This window comes from Phyllobates terribilis, unplaced genomic scaffold (assembly GCF_046119375.1).
Source record: "Phyllobates terribilis strain yellow unplaced genomic scaffold, ASM4611937v1 Scaffold_16__1_contigs__length_26959993, whole genome shotgun sequence".
Taxonomy (NCBI): domain Eukaryota; kingdom Metazoa; phylum Chordata; class Amphibia; order Anura; family Dendrobatidae; genus Phyllobates; species Phyllobates terribilis.
In genome coordinates, this window is record NW_027362776.1 from 6,938,395 (window position 1) to 6,964,971 (window position 26,577).

General features: G+C 40.0%; 1 protein-coding gene across 15 annotated transcripts in view; it reads left to right on the top strand.

Moving 5' to 3' along the window:
* Window positions 1-26,138, top strand: part of LOC141176011 (uridine phosphorylase 1-like) — a 214,332-nt gene extending 188,194 nt beyond the window's left edge. For 5 of the 15 annotated variants that reach the window (XM_073659972.1, XM_073659970.1, XM_073659968.1 and 2 more), the window contains 2 exons: window positions 23,255-23,503; window positions 24,303-26,138. In XM_073659972.1, the coding sequence (XP_073516073.1) occupies window positions 23,255-23,503; window positions 24,303-24,460 (407 nt within the window). In that variant the 3' untranslated portion in view covers window positions 24,461-26,138. Of the gene's footprint in view, window positions 1-13,113; window positions 13,155-23,254; window positions 23,504-24,302 lie in introns of all 15 variants that reach the window. The other 10 variants (XM_073659977.1, XM_073659978.1, XM_073659981.1 and 7 more) reach the window with 5 other exon arrangements.
* The last annotated feature ends 439 nt before the right edge of the window (window positions 26,139-26,577 follow it).

Genomic DNA, 26,577 nt, shown 5'->3' on the forward strand with positions numbered 1-26,577 from the left:
AATTTCACAGTGTCATGTGCCAAGACCTTGCTTGCACATGCACAGAATTCTTCGGGCCCCATTAAAGTCAGAACTTCTGGCCCAGCGCGAGCTGCAGTGATCCCAAGACGCGGCCAGGACCGTACAGGTGACGGTGAATATTGGATGGGCCAGAGAGGTGAGTGATGATGGGAGTATAATATTTTTTTTTTATTTTTTACATATGTTTTTTATGGAGAGACCCCAGAGCATAGTTAGGAACATTAAATTTGCAGACAATAACTTATCCTCAAATTGAATTTCCTGGGTAAAACGCACGAACAGGCACATTCGAATTTTGCCTGATCTGTTCATCTCTATAAGCCAAAATGTAATAATAAATTCTACACTTGAAATACGTAAGTTTTGCAAATAGAGTAATTACTTTAATTATTATTAATAGAAATAAAAACTAATTTGTGCTGTTTTCAGTCTGCTTTGACAATTTCTTATGAAAAATACGAAAGTCTCCTTTTCAAAATCATTCTTTTAAATATTGACATATTTTGCAGAGGGTTAAATCAGGTTGTATATTCTCTATAATTAAATATGTTATATAATTGGAATATATACTGTATATCATGTGCACATCAGTTTTTAGTCTTAGGGCCACATTGTCATCTTTTTCTGCTTTAAGGTGTAACAATAATACTTAAAGAAATTGTCCACTACTTGGACAACTCCTTCTCATATCCCTCGTTTGGCCCCGATAAAATAATAAAGCTTATACTCATCTCTTTTGCTGGCGCCGTTCCCACTGTGTAGGCACTCGCTCTTCCCTGGGCTCCCATGCTGTTGTTGTGACTCGTGATGTCATCACTGTCTCCGCCTCCTGTCGAATTGAACATGAAGAGGAAGCAAGAGAACAGCTGCAGCCTGAACTTCCTCTTCATGTTCGATTTGTCCGAAGCCGAGGACAATGATTCCAGCACTGAATGGGAGCCGGCGTCACATGTCACAACAACCGCACGAGAGCTGCAGGACCACGAATGCTGACACCGCTAGAACGGCGCCAGCACGAGAGGTGAACATAGGTTTTTTTATTTTATCGGGGCCAAACATTTAGTTCAAAAAGGGGTTGCTCAAGTGGTGGCTAAATAATGAAATTCTCATAAATATTCACTTTTAGAATTGCTCATTATTCCCTAGCTGCTGCTGTTCAGGTCTTATTCTATTTAGTGGTACAGACATCACTCCACTCCCCTATCAGACACACGCAGCCATATCAGACATTTACAGCACACACACAACTCACATATCAGACATGTGAGACACGTGCACCACACACAAAGCTCACATATCCGACAAATGCAGCACACACAAACCGATCACACATAAGACACGTGCAGCACACACTGCTCACATATCCGACAGTTGCAGCATACACACCGCTCACATATCAGATGCTTAGAGGCTCACTGCTCAAATATCAGACACATGCAGCACACGTATCACTAACATATCAGACACTTGCAGAACACACTGTGCTCACATATCATATACAGTACACACACTGCTCACATACAAAACACATGCAGCACACACATACTGCTCACTATTAGACACATGCAGCACACACACCGCTCACATATCAGATACAGGCAGTACACACACCACTCGCATATCTGGAACGGAAAGCACACACACCGCTCACATATCAGACGCAGGCAGCACACACTATATAAATCCATGCAACCAGCATGAATTTATATAGTGTGACCGAAAGAATGGTAAAAAATAAATATTATACTTACCTTCTGATGGCCCCCCGCGTCCTTATCCGATTCGTCCGGTGTCCCAGGTGTCTCGCGATGGTCTTAAAGGACCTTCCATGATGTCATTTAGTCATGTGACGGGTCTCGCGACCGCCGACATCAGCGGTCGCGTGACCCATCACATGACTAAATGACGTCATGGCAGGTCCTTTTAGACCATCGCGAGCTGCCGGAAAGCCAGGACGGATCAGATAAGGATACCGGGGGCCATCAGAAGGTAAGTATAATGTATATTTTTTATTTTATTCTTTTTTTTTTTACAGGTACTATGGTACCCGGGTCTGGAGGAGAGTCTCCTCTTCTCCAAACCCGGGTACTATCCGCACATTGAACCGCATGATATTCACATATACATATGTAGTGATGCGGATATTTTACGATTCAATGCAAGTCAATGGCAGCAAAAACGCCGCAATTCCGTAAAATAATTGGTAGTGCTGCGGATTTTTCCGCAATGATAATCCGCAGCGGAAATTTCCGCAGCATGTGCACAGCACATGCGGATTATCATTGGGGAACATGGCGGACCTTCTACCAAGCGTTTTTTAAGCTTTTCTGAAGCGGAATTGCCGCTGTGGAAACGCTTAAAAAACGCATAGTGGGCACACAGCCTAAAGGTTTTGTGCTTAACTCATATTTTTGAACACACTGTTATTATTTTGAACACTGCTGTACACAGGAGAAATTGTGTAATAAAGGAAGTGTTACTGTTTTTATTTTTACTTAAAAGTATCATTATAATGCCCTTTGCATGAAATACCTGTCCATAGTATGCTCTAAATATGCCTGCAATGGCATATGACCTCAATACTATCCGCCTTAATGAGCTATAACCACCCCATTGTCTGCCACTATCAGATGTAACCGCCACACCATCGACCCTTATGAACCATGGTATTATGAACTTCCAAGGTTTTCCCTTACACTCTCTAGATCTCAACACTGTCTCCCCTCCATGCTAACCTCTTTCCATACTATGCCCCCATTTCACACTGACCCCTCTCCATATCTATTCTGTGCTTCCTTTTCACACTAAGCCCTCATACTGCCCACCACGTTGCCCACTCCAAACTGGACCTTACACTGTTGTCTTCACGCTCTCCCCCTGCACGGTATGATGGTCACCACAGCAGCCCAAATAGTATTATATCCCCAACAACCCCCCAATATACACTGTGATGTTCACCACAGCTTCCCATGCAGTATAATGTCCACCATAGCCCCCCAATATACAGTATAATGTCCACCACATCCTCCTATACAATATGGTCATCACAGCCCCCAGTATGATATCCTCAACTGCCCCCTATACAGTATGGTCACCGCAGCCCCTTTGCAGTATGATGTCCCCCCACAGCCTTCTATACTGCATGATGCCTTTCACAGCCCCCAGTATAATGTCCCCCACTGCCACCTATGCAATAGGATACCCCCCACATATCATATATATTATGTCCCGACAGCCCAGGTATAATGTCCCAACATAATGTTCCCCACAGTCTCTCATATAATATAATTTCCCCCACAGCTCCCAATATAATGTTCCACACAGTCTCCCATATAATCTGATGTCTCCTACAGTCTCTCTTGTTATGTCACCATAGCTAGCCCCCCTTGTAATGTCCCCACAGCCAGCCCCACGTATGGCATCTTAGCCCGCCCCTCTAAAGTCCCCAAAGCCAGATCCAAAGCCAGCCATACGTATAGTCAGATGTGCTTCACTTACCCTAAGGAAGCTAGCTTGTGCATATCTTTAACAGTAGCATGGTTCAGTGGTCTAAAGTGCTGGTTTAAGGCTCCAGTGTTTTTAGAGGTGTGGGTTCAAATCCCATTGCTGCTTTAATCAATACTTTTTCCTAGTGATTTTCTCCAAGAAAGCTAGCATGTGCATGTCTTTAACAGTAGCATGGCTGAGCAGTCTAAGTTGCTTTTTTAACCACTTCGCGCCAGAGCCTGTTTTTGCCTTCGTGACCGGGCCAATTTTTTCAATTCTGACCACTGCCAGTTTATGAAGTAATTACCCTGGAACGCTTCAACGTATTCCCCTGATTCTGAGATTGTTTTTTCGTGACATATTGTACTTCATGATAGTGGTAAAATTTCTTCGATATCACTTGCGTTTATTTGTGAAAAAATCGGAAATTTGGCGAAAATTTTGAAAATTTTGCAATTTTCAAACTTTGAATTTTCATGCCCTTAAATCAGAGAGATATGTCACACAAAATAGTTAATAAATAACATTTCCCACATGTCTGCTTTACATCAGCACAATTTTGGAACCCAAATTTTTTTTTGTTAGGGAGCTATAAGGGTTAAAAGTTGACCAGCGATTTCTCATTTTTCCAACAAAATTTACAAAAACATTTTTTTAGGGACCACATCATATTTGAAGTCACTTTGAGGGGTCTTTATGACAGAAAATACCCAAAAGTGACACCATTCTAAAAACTGCACCCCTCAAGGTGCTCAAAACCACATTCAAGAACTTTATTAACCCTTCAGGTGCTTCACAGGAATTTTTGGAATGTGGAAGAAAAAAATTAACATTTAACTTTTTTCACAAAAATGTTACTTTAGACCCAATTTTTTTATTTTCACAGGGGTAACATGAAAAAATGGACCCCAAATTTTTTTGTGCAATTTCTCTTGAGTGTGCTGATACCCCATATGTGAGGGATAACCACTGTTTGGGCGCACGGCAGGGTTCGGAAGGGAAGGAGCGCCATTAGACTTTTTGAATGTAAAATTTGTCTGAATAATTAGCGGACGCCATGTTGCGTTTGGAGAGCTCCTGATGTGCCTAAACAGTGGAAACCCCCCACAAGTGACACCATTTTGGAAACTAGACCCCTTAGGGAACTTATCTAGATGTGTGGTGAGCACCTTGAACCCCAAGGTGCTTCACAGAAGTTTATAATATTGAGCTGTAAAAATAAAATTTTCACATTTTTCCCACAAAACCGTTTTTCATCCCTTAATTTTGCATTATCATAAGGGTAAAAGGATAAATTGCACCATGAAATTTGTTATGCAATTTCTCCTGAACACGCTGATACCCCATATGTGGAGGCAAATTACTGTTTGGGCACATGGCAGGGTTTGAAAGGGAAGAAGCGCCATTTGACTTTTTGAATGTAAAATTTGTTTGAATAATTAGCGGACGCCATGTCACATTTGGGGAGCCCCTAATGTGCCTAAACAGTGGAAACCCCCCACAAGTGCCACCATTTTGGAAACTAGACCCCTTAGGGAACTTATCTAGATGTGTGGTGAGCACCTTGCACCCCCAGCTGCTTCACAGAAGTTTATAATATTGAGCCGTAAAAATAAAATTTTCACATTTTTCCCATAAAAAATGTTTTTCATTCCCTAATTTTGCATTATCATAAGGGTAACAGGATAAATTGCACCATGAAATTTGTTGTACAATTTCTCCTGAGTACGCCGATACCCCATATGTGGGGGAAAACCACTGCTTTGGTGTACGGCAGGGTTCGGAAGAGAAAGAAGCGCTATGTTGGCTGGGATAGGCAGCAGACACCATGTCACATTTGAAGAGTCGCTGACATGCCAAAACAGCAGAAACCCCCACAAGTGACCCCATTTTGTAAACTACACCTCTCAAGGAATTCATCTAGGGAAGTAGTGAGCATTTTTTAATTTTTTAATTTATACCATTGGGCAGTGAAAAAAGCATAATTATATTTTTACCACAAAAAAATGTTTTACCCTCAGATTTTACATTTTCACACAGGGCAATGGGTAAAAATGGTGCCGAAATGTGTCACACAATTTCTTCTAAAAGTGTCAATACCCCATATGTGGCTGTATCGTACCACTTAGCCATACGGTGAGATTTGAGGGGGAAGGAGCGCTATTTGACAATTGGAGAACAAATTATTGTAGAATAGGCATTTGGATTTGGGAGCACAAAATTTTCTGAATTTCTTTTGGGGGGCAAGGACCATTTTGCTTTTCCAGAGCCTTTCTGCTACCAGTAACTTGGAAGTCCCTTATATTTTTAACAGATGATGGACCTGAGTGGGGACTAGCTTTTTTTGAGGACTGAGTTGAAGCTTTTATTGGGAACATTTTACGTAACATTTATCCGGCGCTCTAGGCTGAGCACTTACATCGGGGTTTCCATCTAATTTTCCAAGTGATGTAATTCAGATGAAACCCCTGCATGATCCATTCACTGTAATGAGGCAGCAGAGTTACTCTGGACTCCGTCTGGCCTCTGTTTAGTGGTGTCCTTTTTTTCAGAAGTGCACAAAACTGTGGCCAACCGCACTTTTATGCACGCCTAAAACAAATGACACCGTGGGATCCCAGGCTAGACGGCATCCACAGTGGCCTATATCTACCTCATTACAGGGAATCTTCCATCATGGGTTCTGGCTGAATCACTATTTCAGAGATTTACATGGAAACTCTGGTGTAAGTGCTCAGCGCAGAGCACAGGATAAATGTGAGCAGAGCCTTACTGGGATCTTTGGGAGACATAATAAACAAATCAGTAGCAGGTGAATAATATTTGTTTTATTTATTTTTTATGCCGTTCCTAGTGTGATATAACTGATTAGATTACTTTATTCTTCGGGTCGGTGCGATTACAGAGATACCAGATTTATATCGGGTTTTTATGACTGACAGCTGTCACACACTAAAATACGCTTTTTTTGCAAAATCTAGTTTTTGCATCACCATATTTTGAGAGCTATAATTTTTCCATATTTCGGCCGATAGAGTCATGTGATGGCTTGTTTTTTGCGGGACGAGTTGAAATTTTTATTGGAACCATTTTTGGGCACGTGACATTTTTTGATCGCTTTCTATTCCGTTTTTTGGGAGGTAAAGTTAACAAAAACAAACACTTCAGGAATTGTTTTTTGATTTTTTTTTTTATGCCGTTCTGCGTGTGGTAAAAGTGATCAGGCAGCGTTATTCTTCGGGTCAGTACGTTTACAGCAATACTACACTTACTGTATTTTTTTATGTTTTGGCGCTTTTACACAATAAAACAATTTTATAGAAAAAAAAATATTTTTTTTGCATTGCTTTATTCTGAGCGCTATAACTTTTTTATTTTTTGGCTGATGGAGCTGTATGGCGGCTTTTTTTGCGGAACAAGATGACGTTTTCAGTGGTACCATTTTTATTTCTATTCTGCTTTTTGATCGCATTTTTTTCCACTTTTTGTTTGGCGATATGATGAAAAAGCATATTTTTTTGCTCCGTTTTTTATTTATTTTTATTACGGTGTGCACAGAAGGAGTTAATTAGTGTGACAGTTTTATAGCTCGGGTTGTTTCGGACGCGGCGATACCAAATATGTGTACTTTTTTTGGTTTTGTAATAATTTACGGATTTATTGGTTTAATATTTTATTTATTTATTTTTATTTATTTTGTGATTTTTTTTTTTTAATAGTTTAAAAACTTTTTTTTTACTTTTTTTTACATTTTTACTTAGTCCCTGTATGGGACATTAATTTTTATTTTTCTGATCACTGATCTCATGTAATGTAATACACATATTACATTATATGAGATCTTCACTGACTGTTTCAGTCAGAGTCTCCTGTCTGACTTCAGCTACATACAGGCTGAAGTCAGACAGGAAGAACACCATATATGGCAGAGCTGGAGGCGGTCATGTGACCTCCAGCTGCCATAGCAACCCCAGGTCCTCAAACGAAACGGAGGTCTTCGGAGGTAAGTAAGACGACCCCCTCTCTTCCTGCTGTCTCCTATATGCCGCGATCACTATAGATCACAGCATATAGAAGACAGCAAAGGGTTAACATCACTGGGACCTGATCTAATCAGGTCCCGATGATGTACCCTGTCAGAGCTAACGCTCTGCACCGGAATCGCAGTGCTTGCAGGACCCTGGGGGTCCTGAGCACTGCGAGACCACCCACCGTTTTTAAACGTCGGCACTGCACAGAGCCCGGCAAGCGCCGACGTTTATCTACAGTGGGCGGTCGGGAACCGGTTAAGGCTCTAGTCTCTTTGGAGGTTTAGGTTTGAATCCCACTGTGCAAGAATCATTACTTTCTACTGGAGATTTGCCAATTTCCCAACATGCGCAAGTTTTACATAGTCAGATGTGCTTCACTTACTTCAAGGAAGTTAGCATGTACATGTCTGTAACTGTAGCATGGCAAAGCAGTCAAAGGCGCTGGTTTAGTCTCTTTGGAGGTGTGGGTTTGAATCCAACTGGTGCCAGAATATTTTTTTTTTCCTGGTGATTTGCCCATTTTCCAATATGCACAAGATTTACATATAGTCAGATGTGCTTCACCTACTCCAAGGAAGCTCGCATATGCATTCATTTAAGGCTATGTGCCCACGATGCAGAAATGCTGCATATTTTTTACACTTCTCCCTGGCAGGAAAAACACATGCGGTTTTTACATGCGGTTTTCCCGCCAGGTAGAAGCGTTTGTGAAGCGTCTTTGCATGCATTTCTGCATGCGGGTTATCAAGTCCTTTTCAAAGCGATTTTAGCATCACTTGGAAAAGTGCTTGACAACTTGTTCACACTATATAAATCCATGCAACCGGCATGGATTTATAGTAGTGTGACCAAGTTAGTTAAAAAAAAAGAATAAGAATGGTGAAAAATAAAAAAAATAAAGTTTATACTCACCTTCCGATGTCTTCCCGGTGTTTTGTCTGCTCCGTCCAGTGTCTTGCACTGCTCGCGGTGGTGTTAAGGACCTGCGGTGACGTCATTGAGCCATGTGATGGGTCACACGACTCAGTGACGTCATGGAAGGTCCTTCACAGCAACGCGAACATTGCAAGACACTGGACGGAGCAGACAAAACACCGGGAAGACATCGGAAGGTGAGTATAAACCTTATTTTTTAGTTTAAATTCTTTTTTTTACAGTTTCTATGGTACCCTGGTCTAGATGAGAGTCTCCTCTCCTCGAGGCTTGGGTACCATCCGCACATTGAAACGCATATAATCCATGAGTACATATGTACTGACACGGATTATATGCGTCTCAATGCAAGTCAATGGCGGCGATTACGCCGCGCTTCCGCAAAATTAATGGACATGCTGCGGATTTTTGAGCGCAGCATAAACGCTGCGGAAAAAAACTCAGCATGGGCATTGAAAGTGCGGCTTGTCATTGGGGACCATAGGGGGCGGATTACCAAGCGTTTTTGAAGCATTTATGCTGCCGAATTTCCGCAGCATAAACGCTTGAAAAACGCATCGTGGGCACACAGTAGCATGGCTGAGTGGTCTAAGGCACTCGTTTAAGGCTCCAGTCTCTTTGGAATTGTGTGTTTGAGTCCCACTAGGACCAGAATCCTTACTTGATCTTGGTGATTTTCACATTTTACAATATGCACAAGTTTTACCTTTCCAATAATTTTTATTAACATTTTAAAGCAAATAAATAAGAAGATTGAGGAGGGAAAGGGAAGGGGAAGGGTGGTAGTTGTAAAGGAAAGGGGTGACACCTTTGAAAAAAGGGAAGGGAGCAAAATAAGGAGGGAGAACTCAGTAAGATTGAAGGGGTAACAATCAAAAGTGTGTATGGTGTGACATTAATAAATGTAGAGAGTATAACAGAGTATTATAAATTAATTAAGCTAAAGTAATACATACTGTATACCCATAAAACAGATGGAGACAAAGAGGCATTTAAATTTAAGCAGTAGAACAAGAATGGGCTTCAGACCAGCGTGACCATTTTTTAAGATATTTGTCAAAGCAATCATTGATAATGGCAAATCTTCGTTCATATGACATATGAAGAGTAATTCTTTCCATAATATCTGTGAATTTGGGTGGATCAGACTTTTGCCAATGGAATGCTATAGCGTTTTTGACAACAAGAAGGGTGTGAATTATAATGGGCCTTTCTGAGGGTTTTATGTCCTCCATTCCCAAAGAAAGTAAAGCCATCTGAGGGGTAAATGTAATTTTGTTGCTAGATAGTTTATTAATAAGGTCAGATGTATGGGCCCATAAGGATCAAATTTTAGGACAACTCCAAAAGATATGAAAGAGATTTCCGTAAAGACAGCAATTCCTCCAGCACAAAGGCGAATTGTTTGACTTAATGTGGAAAAGTCTGGAGGGGGTATAGTACCACCTGGAGAGAAGTTTATAGAATGTTTCATGGAGCGACATTGAAATATTAGATGCATAAGAATAAGTTAATGCATCTTCCCAGTTTTCAAGTTGGAAAGATAATTTCAGATCTGATTCCCACCTAAGCATATTTTTAACAAACTCAGTAAGTATTTTTAACCAACTCAGTGTCATTATTAAACCAGTTATAAATGCTCTTGCAACTCCAGAAAATTTTATGATTAATGTTACATAAGAGGTTGGCAGTTGCCTCAGAAATTAAAGGTTTACTAAGGAGAAAATTATGAATGTGATCCTTAATTGTTATATACTGCAAAAAGTTAGTTGTGGAAAGATTACATTTCTTATTTAGGTCTTTAAATGGAGAGAAATTAGTCCCGTCATAAATATCTTTTAGTTTAATTAAACCATGTTCTGACCAAGAAGGAGGAATAGTATACTTGTATAAGGAGGAAGTGAAGGATAATGAGAGATTTTTAAGGAAGTTGAATTTATCTGCACCTCTTTTGGGTTTGGCTAGTTTCTTCCATGCAAAAATAGAGGCTTGAAAAATAGGATGTGTAGGGACATTAGAACACTTATTAAACAAATGTTTGTAGAACAGGTCGCGTGGAGGTTTATTATAATTTAATGAGGTTTCCAATTCAAGCCAGGCCGGAGAATCATCTTGGGTTAACCAATACATGCTTTGTTTAATAAGGTTGGCTAAATAATACGCTGTGATATTTGGGAGACCAAAAGCACCATATAATTTACTTTTATAAAGGATGTTGGTAGTGATTCTAGCTTTTTTATGGTTCCATATGAATGAGTTAATTAGATTTTGAAGACTCATTAAGTAAGAGGTAGAAATTTTAAGAGGGAGGGTTCTAAAAATATATAAAATTTTGGGAAGGATAAAGGTTTTAACCGTTAGAGATTTGCCCAGCCATGAAAGATCTTTTCCTCCATGAATAGAAAAATTCTTAGAGATGGTACTAATTAAGGAGTCCAAGTTAGAAGGTATTAAAGAGTTAGCATTTTTAGTAATGATTATACCTAGGTATGTAATATCCTTTTCAGCCCAGCCTAGAGAAGACACATCTTTTATTTTGTTGATTAGAGCATCGCTTAAGTTGAAGTGTAACATTTTTGATTTTTCTACGTTGATTTTGAAGTATGATGTGTCTGAAAAGAGTTTAAGTATGTTAGAAAGTTCTTTAATAGAATTTAAGGGGTCTGAGAGGGTCAACAGTAGGTCATCCACAAAAAGACTTATTTTGAACTCACGAGATGGAGTATTAATACCTAAGATTTTTTTGATTTTCTCTAATTATTTGGGCCAAGGGTTCCATAGCTATTATAAACAGGAGTGGAGAAAGGAGACACCCCTGTCTAGTGCCATTAGTAATCGGGAAAGAATTGGATAAATGGTTATTTGTGTAAATTTTCGCACTAGGGTTAGAGTAAAAAGCCATGATGTATAACAAGAATTGTTCATTAAAGCCAAATTTTAAAAGCGAAAATTTAAAAAAATCCCAATTAAGTCTGTTGAACGCCTTTTCAGCGTCCAGGGTAATAATAGCTGCAGAAGTTTTGAGGAATTGATCAACTTGATGATATTGATGATTCTTCTAGCACCATCAGTAGGCTGCATTTCTTTGACAGAGCCTATTTGGTCGTTATTAATAAGTAGTGGGAGAACACAATTCATTCTGTTAGCTAAGATTTTGGAATATATTTTACTATCTGAGTTAATTAAAGAAATTGGCCTGTAATTTTTTACTTTATCCAGTTCACCTTTTGATTTAGGGATTACGATGATGGTGGCTTCTAGCATTTCTGCTGGGAAAGAACCTTGAGAGCATGCTAGGTTAAAAATTTGAGATAAATGCAGGTAAAGAAGCTCATTGAATGGTTTATAGTACTCATTAATAAAACCATCTGGGCTTGGGGATTTAAAGGATTTTAGATGTTGGATAACAACAGCAATTTCCTTAATCGTAAAAGGGGCGGTTAATAAATCTAAATCATTAGAATTTAGTTTGGGAAGATTAATGAATGAAAGGAAAGACTCGATAGTATTTTTATCTGGTTGAGGGGAAGAAGATTGAAGATTAATATTATAGAGATTTGTAGTAAAATTTAGCAAATGCGTCAACTATATATTTAGGGTGTGAGAGAGGTATGCCATCAGGGGAAATAATTTTGTCTATTCTATTATGAAGTCTTTTTTGTTTCAGTCGGTTTGTCATATATCTGGTAGGTTTATTTAAAGACAAGTAGAGTTTGTATTTAGAAGTTTTAATTACCGATTCATAATGCGAAAAAATTTCTGATTTTAAATCTTGTCTAAGCTTCAGAATTTCAAGTTGTATTATGGTAGAGGGGGGAGAAAGACTAGATTGTAGGGTTTCTTTTCTTTTTATTTGGTATTGTAGTTCAGAATTTTTGCCCTATTTGCTTTTTTGTATCTGGAGGAGATTTGCATCATAATACCTCTTATAGAGGCTTTATGCGCGCTCCAACGAGTAAATGCATTTATTGAATCGGAACTATTATCCTCAAAGTAATTTTTTAAGGATGTTTTAATCTCTTCTTTGAATTGTGGATTATGTAAAAGGGTGGAATTGCACTTCCATAGGAAATTATTTTTTAAAGAGAGACCCAAGATGATTTCACCTATGACTTTAGCGTGATCAGAAATAGTTTTTGCTCCAGTTGCGACTTTTTTAAATTTAGAAAGAGAAAATATGTCGGTGACGAAAAGATCGATACGTGATGCAGACTGATGGATGTCCGAAAAGTGTGTGAATTCTTTGGATGTGGTGTTGATACATCTGAAAGCATAAAATAATTAGTTTTTAAAGAGCTAATTGTTGAGGGTAATAGAAAGGTGATGAGTTGTGGATGAAGAATCTAGGTGACCATCAGGGACTATGTCTCCTAAAATAATTAAATCACCTCTCCTGGGACTATGTCTCCTAAAATAATTAAATCGCCTCTCCTGATCATTGTAATTTTTTTTGATAATTTGTTTAAGAACTTATTGTGTCGATTGTTGGGGGCATACACATTTGTTATTGTACATAGTTGATTATCAAGTTGGCAAACCAATATATGGTATCTGCCTTGAGTATCACAGTGTTCCTCGATAAATTTGAATGGAATGGAATTGTTTATAATTGTTAATACGCCTGTTTTTTTGTGTGTTTAAGGACTTAAAAATATGTGGAAAATTTTTGTGGAAGAATTGAGGGTAATTATTCTTCATAAGTTTGGTTTCTTGCAAACATATTAGATCTGCATGCGAGTTATTAATTTCTCTCTATAAAGTAAACCTTTTGTTGGGGCTATTTAAACCCCTTACATTATAGGATATAAGATTGATACTCATAGTAATATGCGGTGGGTAAGAGCTGGAATCAAAATATACTTGTGTTTTCTATATAAGTGCCTCACAAAGCGTTACAAGATGGGTATAAGTGAGTTAACTGAAATTATACAAGAAATAAAGCGATATAAAATAATAAATAAATAAAATCAGACAACAAAGTATAATGATAAGTAAAGAATGTAAAGACAAAGTAATACTCAAAACTAGAGTCCTCCTGAAGGAATCCTATACGTTAGAGGATTCTACTTCTTTCGGGGAAAAGTCCGTGGAAAGAGATCACGAGGTAACAACCTATGAAGTGACAATATAAATTAAGTTTAGGAGAAAAGGTTATGTATACATATTTAACAAAAGTGAAATATAGAGTAGAGAGATGCAAAACTAATAAACATAGTTTATATAATGTAATAATACTATCAAATAGATATTACTGAACTAAGATGAAGTAAGTACGTGAGTGATACATTGGATACATGAGCTAATACCAAAGAGCAAATTAAAATTAGATTAGAATCAAGTAAGACCTAAAAATTTTAAAGGAGACTAATTTAACGTTTATCGTTGGGATGATGATTAGGCTTTAGTTGAGAAGGATCTTTTAATGAGGAAATAAAATTAGATCCATCTTCAGGTGAAAATAGGGGGATAATTTTCCCTTTAAAGTATACGAGAAGCTTCAGAGGAAAGCCCCATCTATAAGAAATTCCTCTGTTCCTATGAGAAGTGGTGACTTGAGTCTTTGGACAAATCTGCAAAGATTTTCAGATGGCTGTACGGTTCAGGGAAGGTTTTCTCCTCTTTGAGATAATTCTGAATTTTCTCCTTAGTGGTAAAGAAGTGTATACGGAGTATGGTGTCTCTGGGGGAAGCTATAGGGATATTTGCTGGGCGGGGTAGGCGGTGGATTCTATCTATAATCAGGTCAGAGTTAGATAAGGATGGAATTGTTTTTTAAAAAAGTGTTTTAACATAATCAGAGAGATTATTAGGAGTAACATTCTCTGAAATACCACAAATTTTTATATTGTTCCTATGACTACGGTCTTCTAGGTACGCAATTTTGGATTTGAGTTTACGGATTTCCTCGATTATCCCTAGAGAGTTTTCCAGTTTTATTCTGAACTCCAACTATTCTTTTTTCTTGGTACACCAATTTTTTGATGAAAAGGTCAAAAGTAGATTGAAAAAGTTCTGTTTGTTTTTCAAAACTAAGCTTCATATTTTCATTGATCTTATTAGCGAGGTTCATCATATAAGCCTCTGCATTATTTACTCCATGTAACGGAAGGACTTCTGCAATATCAGAGGTATAATTTTAGTTTTCCGTAGAAGCGGGTGCTTTAAGATCTTTTTTAAAGCGTTTTTTTTCCGGACTGAAGTTTGGGGAGGAATCATCGTAATCATCTTCAGAATCTTTTTGGGGAGAAGTAAATTTATAGCCCCAGTCACCTAGTTCTTTTCTTTTAGTTGAGATCGAGAGATCCATATTTTCAGCTGGGAATTTATCAAGAAAAGGATTTAAATGTAAGTCAATATTAGTATTTTTATCTACTTCTTTTCTTGTTAAAGATTTTAGAGAAACAGTATCCATTTGGGCTTTAACAGGGCCTTCAAATTTAGTAGAATTACTATAAGAAAAGGATGCGATTGAATTATTAGATTGTGGTAAAGTATCTACCCTTTTGAGAGGAGATCTAGACTTTAATGGACTGATGGTTTTTGGTAGAGCTTCTGAGGGATTACAATACGAATGGTGTTGAGAAAGTTTATCTCTAGGTTTTGGAAGGTTTGTTCGAGGAGGGGATGTTGGATTTTGGTTTAGCTCCACTTTTATTCATTCTTGTTGAAAAGGATAAAAATAGATTTAAATCTATAGAAAAATAAATATGAGTGAATGAGGACTAGGATAGGAGGACCAGATAATCAGTCTAACGGAGATATTGAGATACCGTAGAGAATGAAAATAAAACTATTTTAGTCTAATAAAGCTAATGCATGAATAAAAAGTGACAAGGCATTGAGTCACAGATATATGACATCAAATAAAAAGAACAATGTTAGGGTATGGAACAAAATATGGTAATTAACCTTATTTGAAGTAGATGTTAAATGTGTGATCTAGATAGGATCACAAAGGTTTGACTGCACTTTTGAAATTAGAAATGAAAAGTTTACTAATTGAAATGGGAGAATTAATCAAATATCCAATAAGCTATAAAAAGCTGTAATGTAAATCAACCCAAATACAATTAAATTACCAGAAAGACAGAAAATGTTATGTTGATATAGTTTCCTCCAACTGATATGACTAAACACTAAATAAAAGACTAACTTGTAGTGTAAAGTGATTATAATAGCTTGAAATCCTGAGATTTTATGTAAAGGTAGATCCGGAGATAAAATAGTAGCAGTCAGACCTTGAGTCAGTTCACAAGACCCTTACTTGTTTCTGAATAAAATAGTTTAAGCTAGTAGATGTAGCAAAAGTGAGCTTGAATTAGACCAGAAGGAGTCCCGTAGACAACAACTCCTTGCATCACATAAGGAACTTAAACTTTAAATAACTTTGCAAAGCGCCGGATGGATCCAAAGTGCAGTAACGAAGTATAATATGGAATATAACTATGTTAACCTACACAGTAATACAGTACAGACCAAAAGTTTGGACACACCTTTTCATTTAACGATTTTCTGTATTTTTATGACTATGAAAATTGTACATTCACACTGAAGGCATCAAAACTATGAATTAACACATGTGGAATTATATGCTTAACAAAAACGTGTGAAACAGCTGAAAATATGTCTTATATTCTAGGTTCTTCAAAGTAGCCACCTTTTGCTTTGATGACTGCTTTGCACACTCTTGGCATTCTCTTGATGAGCTTCAAGAGGTAGTCACCGGAAATGGTTTTCACTTCACAGGTGTGCCGTGTCAGGTTTAGTAAGTGGGATTTCTTGCCTTATAAATCGGGTTGGGACCATCAGTTGTGTTGTGCAGAAGTCTGGTGGATACACAGCTGATAGTCCTACTGAATAGACTGTTAGAATTTGTATTATGGCAAGAAAAAAGCAGCTAAGTAAAGAAAAACGAGTGGCCATCATTACTTTAAGAAATGAAGGTCAGTCAGTCCGAAAAATTGGGCAAACTTTGAAAGTGTCCCCAAATGCAGTTGCAAAAAGCATCAAGCGCTACAAAGAAACTGGCTCACATGAGGACCGCCCCAGGAAAGGAAGACCAAGAGTCACCTCTGCTTCTGAGGATAAGTTTATCCGAGTCACCAGCCTCAGAAATCGCAGGTTAACAGCAGCTCAGATTAAAGACCAGGTCAATGCCACACAGAGTTCTAGCAGCAGACACATCTCTACAACAACTGTTAAGAGGAGACTTTGTGCAGCAGGCCTTCATGGTAAAATAGCTGCTAGGAAACCACTGCTAAGGACTGGCAACAAGCAGAAGAGACTTGTTCGGTCTAAAGAACAAAAGGAATGGACATTAGACTAGTGGAAATCTGTGCTTTGGTCTGATGAGTCCAAATTTGAGATCTTTGGTTCCAACCACCGTGTCTTTGTGCGACGCAGAAAAGGTGAACGGATGGACTCTACATGCCTGGTTCCCACCGTGAAGCATTGAGGAGGAGGTGTGATGGTGTGGGTGTGCTTTGCTGGTTACACTGTTGTGGATTTATTCAACATGGAAGGCATACTGAACCAGCATGACTACCACAGCATCTTGCAGCGGCATGCTATTCCATCTGGTTTGCATTTAGTTGGACCATTATTTATTTTTCAATAGGACAATGACCCCAAACACACCTCCAGGCTGTGTAAGGGCTATTTGATCAAGAAGGAGAGTGATGGAGTGCTACGCCAGATGACCTGGCCTCCACAGTCACCAGACCTGAACCAAATCGAGATGGCTTGGGGTGAGCTGGACCGCAGAGTGAAGGCAAAAGGGCCAACAAGTGCTAAGCATCTCTGGGAACTCCTTCAAGATTGTTGGAAGACCATTTCCGGTGACTACCTCTTGAAGCTCATCAAGAGAATGCCAAGAGTGTGCAAAGCAGTCATCAAAGCAAAAAGGTGGCTACTTTGAAGAACCTAGAATATAAGACATATTTTCAGTTGTTTCACACTTTTTTGTTAAGTATATAATTCCACATGTGTTAATTCATAGTTTTGATGCCTTCAGTGTGAATGTACAATTTTCATAGTCATGAAAATACAGAAAAATCTTTAAATGAGAAGGTGTGTCCAAACTTTTGGTCTGTACTGTATATGTAGATGACTATGTAAATTATACTCAATAAAATAATTAATAGATGAACAAACAGCTAGTGGAGACAAAGAATAGGCTTTAAAGTATAAGGCTCTAAGTGTAAGAGACTTTTCAGGCTCAGGTTGCAATGGTACCAAATCCTTATGATTTAAATATCATTCCTTAGATGGGCTCCTATCACAGACCAAACAAAATATCTGCAATGTAGAAGAAGAGTTTTTGTGCCATAGCGTAACCGCAGCTGTAGTATGTACTAGAGGTCTCCAAGGCTCTTAGAGAAGTTAACAGCGCTTATTGGGTATGGAGCTGACCATCAGTGACGTTGTTCCTCCTGGTTGTGACACTGTTCCAGGGCTGAGGGGACCACACAATGGTCTCACCTGGGGATCCAGATCTTCTGGTGTCAGGTGACGAATGTTAAAGAGCTCTCTCTGATATCAGCCGCCACGCGCAGTGCCGCTCCAGCGATCCTATTCGGCACTTACTTCACGGTCCAGCACCACTTTTATCCTACAGCACGATCACCCAGAGGCAAATGCAGTCCCAGAGAAACCTCCTTTGACGATTAGATACAAAGAAACCATGCTATTATGATGTTGAGAAAGTTTTATGTGACCGCAGACTGGCGATGCTTGAGCTCCTGTAACCGTGGCAAACGAGGCAACAGGGAGCCTTCTCAGGTAACGGTTGACACGCGCAGCCCCACTATAACGATCACAACCACTGCTTTTGGGAATAATAGGCTCAGGAAAGCTTTTTTGGGGATTAAGCACTATGGATCTACATGAATTTAATACAAGAATGTATATTTTAGCTCCATAGGCTGCTGGGGCTGGGGCTTATACCTGAATACCGCTAATGTTACAAAGAGTGCAGGTGATGGTCCTCAGCCACAGCTCCGCTAACCCGCTGGCTTTTGAGATGAATAACTCCCGTCAGAAATGTCCAATCTTCTCAATCTCCGGCTCAAAATGATCCTGGTGCCGTATTAAACATTACCAAACTAAAATCAACAATTAAATATCACTTCTAGTTGCAGTGGAAGTCGTTTTTGAGGTTGTCCCCATGGAGCTCCAGACTCCTGCGACTCACATCCTCCGAGTCCAGGCCACACCCCCCTATGCACAACTTTTACAGGTGCCTAGTCATAGTAGGAGATTAATTCATCGCACACTCAGGTGATGTGAATGCAAAATTCATTTATTATAGGCAAAACAGATAATCAAACCGAGTTTCAAGGCGACAGTAGTAGACGATACGGCCTTAATAATTAAGTCGCTACTGTAAAGGAAAGACGATATACAAGATGTCAGAAAAAATAATCAGAGCAAAGCAGTGTAAAAACATAATAATAATTCCAAGGGAGTAAAGGGAATGAAGGAGCATGAAGTAGAGGAGGGAAGGGAAGGTGGGGGAAGGGTCAGTGGGTCAGAGTAATAGGGGAGGGGGAGGATGGAGAAAGGTAGAGAGTCACAAGAAGTTACATACATATATATATATACAGTTCATATACACATATTTACAGAAATACCATAAACTGTGGAATGCATGGGGTTTCCTTACTTGTTATGTGGTTTGAGATCATTATAGTGCTTAATACATAGACCAAAGTAAAGGCAATGAAGTTCAAGGTAGAGGGCTGTAATATCAAGGCAGTAGAGTTAATGCTATGCATTTTGTATCCGGGGAGAGGGGGAGAGGTTTAGTATGCAGAATGGTTACCTAAGATCAGTCCCAAGAGGATATAAGGCCACAGGAATCTAGAAGACACAGTATATGTGGTTATGAGTAGACCCTTAGTCATGGTGTCAATGCAGGGAGTCTGTGATGACATGACCATACCTTATATAGGATGCATGAGGTGCTCTTGCGTCAAGTGTGCTTTATAGGTGGTGTTCCCATATGTAAAGAGCCAAACGGTGGCGAGGAGGGGAAAGGCTGCGCTCCCGCGCCTTGCTGAGACCATCAGTGCTGGCAGTGAGCAGGGGCTGGGGTTAAATGCCGGCAGGTAGCACCGGACCGGAAGTGCGTCATCGGTGGGGCGTGTCACCGGAAGTGACGTTCCGCTGGCGCTACACTGTGGAATTGTTGAGGTAGGGCAATAACCCTTCACGGTTGTAGCACAAAACAGTCACAGTCATTGCTATTACAGTGCTAGATAATTCTCCCTTCTTTACATAAAAATAATTAAAACAACCAGGCTTCATCTCCTCCTCTATTGCAACATACCCCTCACCACAAATCTCATGTGCAACTTTCCTGAACTTTTCAGCGTCTTCCAACAATCCACAGTCAACTAATCTACCCCTTTTCTGCTGGATGCCTTCATCCCACAACGCAAGCTGAAGCCTCCCCTCCACGGGAAAATTTAACACCTTAAACACTTTTACACTTTTAATGCATTCTTAAATGATCTTTTCTCTTCTCGACCTATTATGATATTCATCACATCCTCTCCCTCCTGTCTCTCTCACCTCCTGTCTCTCTCTCTCTCTCTCTCTCTCTCTCTCTCTCTCTCTCTCTCTCTCTCTCTCTCACCTCCTGTCTCTCTCTCACCTCCTGTCTCTCTCTCACCTCCTGTCTCTCTCTCTTTCTCACCTCCTGTCTCTCTCTCTCTCACCTCCTGTCTCTCTCTCTCACCTCCTGCCTCTCTCTCTCTCCCTCAACATTCTCATTATCCTCCGTCTTTTATTTCATAACACACCTGCTCTCAGCGGTGACACAATCAATACCATAATTGCGCGAGACCGACCACAGGATTCACCTAGACCAGGGACTGACAGAACACAGCATTTACACTAGCTGTGCAGTGACTGAGCACAGTAGTTATACAATACTCTGGAATGACTGACCACAACATTTACAATAGACTGTGCACCGACTGACCATAGTATTTACACTAGGTGGGGACCGACCGAGCACAGTAATAATACCATACTGTGGACTGACTGTCTATATCATTTGCACTAGCCTGTGGACTGACCACAACATTCACAATAGATTATAGACCGTCTCATCCCAGCATTAACACTAGTTGTGGACTTATTAAGCACAGTATTTATGCTGAACTAAGGACCGATTGATTCTAATATTTACACTACACTGTGGACTGACTGACCACAACATTTACAGTAGACAGTGGACTGATTATTTTTATGAAAGAAGGGAGAATTATCTAGCACTGCAACAGCAGTGTCTGACTGTTTTGTGCTACAAAATGCAGCTGATGTGAAAAAATGCTGCGCTGGGTTTATTGAAAGAAGGAAAAAGTTATGTACAGAAACTTAAACGGTTAACTAAAACATGCAAGCTACAAGATAAGGGCCAGTTAATTATGAAGAAGAAAAAGGGCAAGTTAGAAGATAAAGGATTTTTACAAATAGCTTTGGCTTGGTATGGAACAGCAGAGAATTTAGAAAATACAGACAATAAGGGAAAGACGCTATGTTATGTGTATTACAAAGATACTGCTCTCCGATAATGGCGGCATAATGAATTGTTGGGAATGTTCTAATTGTGGCCAGCAGAATCCATTGTCAGCAGATTATTGTGTTGCATGTCACGCACCCCGTCCAGGGTCCAGAAGGCCCACCCCTCGCTACTACCCAAGCCACTCCTAGTGCCCCATCCTCATCTGTTATATCTATGTCCGCCCAAAGTTCCAACCCTTCCTGCAGCGGCCATGTTGCTACACCCATTGCATCACCTCCGGCCTCTGACCAGATGTCCCTTTGGTGGCGGCCATCTTGGTGCACCCTTCCTGTAGTATGCTTCCTTCTGGTGGCGGCCATCTTGGCACACCCGGAGTACAGGCAGCAATACACACTACACCCGGAATGTGTATGAGGAAGATCATCATGATCAGTGTGTGACAGAGCATTAGACTCCAATACGTATGAGAGTGGGGTTGACTTCTGTCAAGCCCTTAAAATATGGGCTCAGGATAAGTTGTCTGATCAATCCACTACCCTCAACAGCACATATTTATGTCCACTTTGACATTAGGGCTAAAATATGGTGATGTAAACTAATTCTCTAGATGGTCATATAGCCTTAAGTTTCTAATAGATGCACATACACGTTGTCTGGTTTACAGTAATTGATTTAGCAAATGCATTTTTCAGCATTCCACTACACAAAGACTGTCAGTTTCCGTTTGCATTTACATATCAGGGCAGGCAAATGACTTGGACGGTGATGCCGCAGGGTGCGCAGAATAGCCCTAATCAGTTTGCAAAGAACATGTCTAGCTGTCTGCTGCCGTGGCAGCTGGACAACTCTGAGGTAGTACTTTTACAATACATGGATGATCTTCTTTTGTGTGCCCCCACGGAGCAAATGTCCATCAGGGCCAGTGTTAGCCTCCTCAAGCATCTAGCAAAACTGAATTGTCGAGTCTCAGCCTCGAAACTTCAGTTCTGCCTCGGTCAAGCGGTCTTCTTAGGCCACTGCCTTACTCAGGGTGCCAGACATCTCACAGAAGAAAGGAAGATGGCCATCTACCTGCTACTTTTCCCAAAAGATCCCATAGAACAGTAACGGTTCCTCGGACTATGTACATATTGCAGACAATGGATCCCAGACGCCTCACTTCTGATGCAGCCCCTGTATGATGCATTAAAAGAAGACACTCTGGCTGATGTAAACAACAAGGACCACCAAGAACTGTTGCAACAAGCCTTTGAGCAACTAAAGTCAAGGATAATGACAGCCCCTGCCCTTGGAAACCCAGACTGTGCTCAACCTTTCCATTTGTATGTCTCTGAGACGGGAGGGCATGCAGCCGGAGTACTCACGCAGAGACACTGTACAAAGCAGCGCCCAGTCGGTTATTACTCAGCGCATCTGGACCCGGTAGCCAGGGCCTCCCCCAGCTGTCTACGAGCAGTTCACGCCACACAGCAACCTAAACATCTGTCTACACAGAGACACCTGTGGCTGCAGTGTTCGTTGATTTTGCCAGAAAATGTGAAATTACACCGGTGCACCACCATCAACCCAGCCACCCTGCTACCAGCTACCAGCACCTGAAGGAGAGGGGAAAGAGTCTCCTCCGCATGATTGTCTGGAACAAATTACTGTGGAGTCAACTCCACTTGTTCTAGTGGGGGAAGTACCCTTGGATGATCCAGAACTTACATTATATACGGATGTATCCAGATATGCTGACATCTCTGGCAGGTTTCATACTGAATACTGGATATGCTGTCACAACTGAAGATGCACATTGGTAGAGGCTGCAACCTTACCACCGCCAAGAAGCTGATCTCTGAAGTTCGCCGGTATGGAGTTCCAGAAGTTATCAAAAGTGATCAAGGACCAGCCTTTTCCTCATGCGTATATCAAGAAATACTTACCATGATCGGATCAACAGTGACGTTACATACTCCTTACCATCCACAGTCAAGTGGCAAGGTGGAGAGATTGAATGGCACACTGAAAGGGCAATTAACCAAAATGATGCAGGAGACTATGGCCCAGTGGCCTGAGCTCCTTCTCATTGCACTGTATCACATACGCACCACCCCCATAGGGAAACACAAACTGTTACCCTATGAGATACTATTTGGGTCACAACCAGCTATAGCTAGATTTACCCCACAACAATTATCAGAAGAAACAGATTATGTTGTGCAATATGTGATTCAGCTTGCCAAAGCCTTAACTAACACCCATGCGTTAGTATCATCTTCTATTCCAGATCCAGCTGATGCAGAAGGTTGTCATACCCTCAAGCCTGGAGATTATGTGTATGTGAAGAAGCATGTTCGGAAACACGGACTAGAACCACTGTATGACGGACCATATCAAGTGCTCCTGACAACCCCAACAGCAGTAAAACATGAATTTTCTGAATATAAGCCTAGTGATCCAACATGTCGCAACCCGGATGTGGGATATTGTAGCCCCCTGGGACAAATGCCTTCATGGTGTATGTTATCAAATAACACAGTTTTTATTGATTTGGTACATAAATTAGTATTACAGCACTCTGTTTATGGGATCTACCATCAGCCACATATTGGGTCTGTGGGAATAATGCATATAAATGGCTCACAGTCGGAGTAGGGGGGACTTGTACGTTGGCCCGGCTAACTCCAGCCACTTATCTTATTCCCCATAGTAAAGTAGATTTGAGAGCCATCCCTCTTCATACCATCTAAGGACATGCTAAGGACAACACCCCACGCCCATCAGGAAGACCTCATTTAGTATAAATGAGTATACCCAATAAGATAGCCAGTACTGTCTTCCTCTACCCTATGGTAACACAAATGTGGGACAAATTAGTGGAAGTCACTGATTACTTAGATCACCAGATTTGGAGTGTATTGGAAGTAATTAATACTACTGTTGCAGTGCAGAATCAACTTATTATAGTAGCTAATCAAAATACTTTAGTGCTGGACTATTTGACAGCAGCTCAAGGAGGGATGTGTCAAGTTATAGGCCCAGCCTGTTGTCACAATATTGACCCCGACTCTACCATACGGTTAAAGACTAAAATGGAAGACATTAGGAAACTCAGGGAAGAGTATAACAAACATAATGAATTGACCAAAGACAGTTGGTGGACTGATCCTTTTTAAATCCTGCTAATTGGTTTAAAGGGATTGGTGGATGAATTGCTGGAATATTACCAGGAGTGTTGCATATTGCTGCTTGCATCTTGTTAATGTATGTCTTACTAAAACTAGTCTTTTATTGTATCCCATTTTGCATGAGAAAAGCCTGCCAATCATCAGAGAGCAAGGAGGACGCTGTCAACCGACATCCAGTGCTACTATACACGGACCTCCCAGATGTAACCAGCATTGAGGACCTGGATGACAAGGGAATGATGACCTTTACCTGCATGCCTCAACCAACCTCGCGTCTGAAGATCTGAGCTTTATGATTATGTCAACAAACAAGGGGGGGTGGACATGCCGCAACAGCCTCAATTGGTAACAAGCGCACTAATTGGGTGAAGACCAATGTCCCTCAGGCTCAAAACATGACCCTGGGAAAGCACCTCTATTGTTGATAATAACATAATTTTTAGGGGGGAATGTAAAGGACATATTGATACTCATGCTAGAGCAACTCCATTTTGTCTGCTTGTTTCAAAATCATGTTATTATCACTCTTTGCATAACATACATTCTTTCTTTCTCTTCCCATGCAACTTTCTCACGAGAATATTTTGTTCAGACACCTTGCTCCTGTTATCTAACTAGTCTAGGCCAGGATTGACCTTGTAAATTTCCAGCGTGCTTCGAACTAACGATAATATGACCATATATGTGTTTCCGTAATAATTGTACTAACATTGGTTCAAGCCTGTAGTACGGCAGTAGATGATTGTACATTAATAAACTCAAAACAATATAAAATGCTAAGCAAAATAAACGGGATCAGAGATTCTTTGAATCCTCCCAATACAGAGCACGCATTGCCTCCATTTGGTTTTCTGTAATAATAATAATTTGACACTCACTTGGTCAATCGTGATGGGTTATTGCCCTCCCTTAACAGAATGAGCTGGCTATGTGTGACATGCAGAAGTAGTGCTCTTGCTTCAAAAGCATCCAGCCACTATATAAGTTAACACAGTCACAAGATACAGGAAGTGTTGTGCTCCAGAAGCATTCAGCAATTAGAGGGGTTAACACAGTCACAGGAGACAGGGAGTGTTTTAGCAAAGCCCCAGGGGGATTGTGGGGAAGTTGTTTACTGTTCTGGTTAGAGCCTTAGAGATAGGTGGTGTGTTATCTGTATCTGACAGAAGGCAACTGAACAGAATTCAGATCAGGAGAGAAACTAAATCAGATCAGATAAACTCCCTGAACTAACAATGCAGAGCATTATCGGGCAGTAAGATAAGGACTGGAAGGAATTGTGTCACAGGGATCATCTCCCTCATCAAACATGGTGTAAAGTGAAACTGGCTCAATTGTCCTTAGCAACCAATCAGATTCCACTTTTCATTCCTCACAGACTCTTTGGAAAATGAAAGGTGGAAAAAGGATTTGAAAAATTACATAAAAGATGCATTTCAAGAAATTAATACCAAAGAGACTTGTGCAAAAACGTTTGTCGAAGCGTAAGAGGCAGACTTCAAAGCTGTGCCAATTGTAATGGAAAACAGTTTGAGTACCTGCGTTGATAAAATTTAAGGGCTTTTGTATTATTGTTCAGAATAAAATTTAATTGTCAATGTTATGCTTGTGTTAGTAAATATAATTTTATATATAAATCAAAATAAATATTATTTTCTGGCCACCTACTTTTGGACCACCCTGAATATAACTTCTTGTGACTCTCTCCCTTTCTCCATCCTCCCCCGCCGCCAATTACCCTAACCCTTCCCTTCTCTATGTCATGCCCCTTCATTCCCTTTACTTCTTTGGAATTATTATGTTTTTACACTGCTTTGCTCTGATTATTTTTTCTCACATCTTGTATTTCTTTTCTTTCCTTTGCAGTAGCGACTTAATGATTAAGGCCGAATCGTCTACTACTGTCGCCTTGAAACTTGGTTTGATTATCTGTTTTGCCTATAATAAATGAACTTTGCATTCACATCACCTGAGTGTGCGATGAATTAATCTCCTATTAAAACGTAGCATGGCAGAGTGGTTTAAGGCGCTGGTTTATGGCTCCAGTCTCTTTTGGAGGTGTGGTTTGGAATACCCTTGGTGCCGGAATCATTACTTTTTCCTGGTGATTTTCCCATTTTTCAACATGCAGAAGTATTACATATAGTCAGATGTGTTTCACTTACTCCAAGGAAGCTTCATTGAGATTAAAATAAATCTTATGGTGGCCCTGACAAATTTATATGCCCATAAATTTTTCACCCAAAATCCCACGACATAATTTGCCAGATGAACCCCTGAAAATGCAACTGAAATTATGACTATTTTGGGCATTGTGCTGCCTATAAGCATAGTGAAAAAAAATGAGATTCAGCAATACTGAAGTGCTGATATTTTATACATAATTCTAGTTTTCCATTTAGCT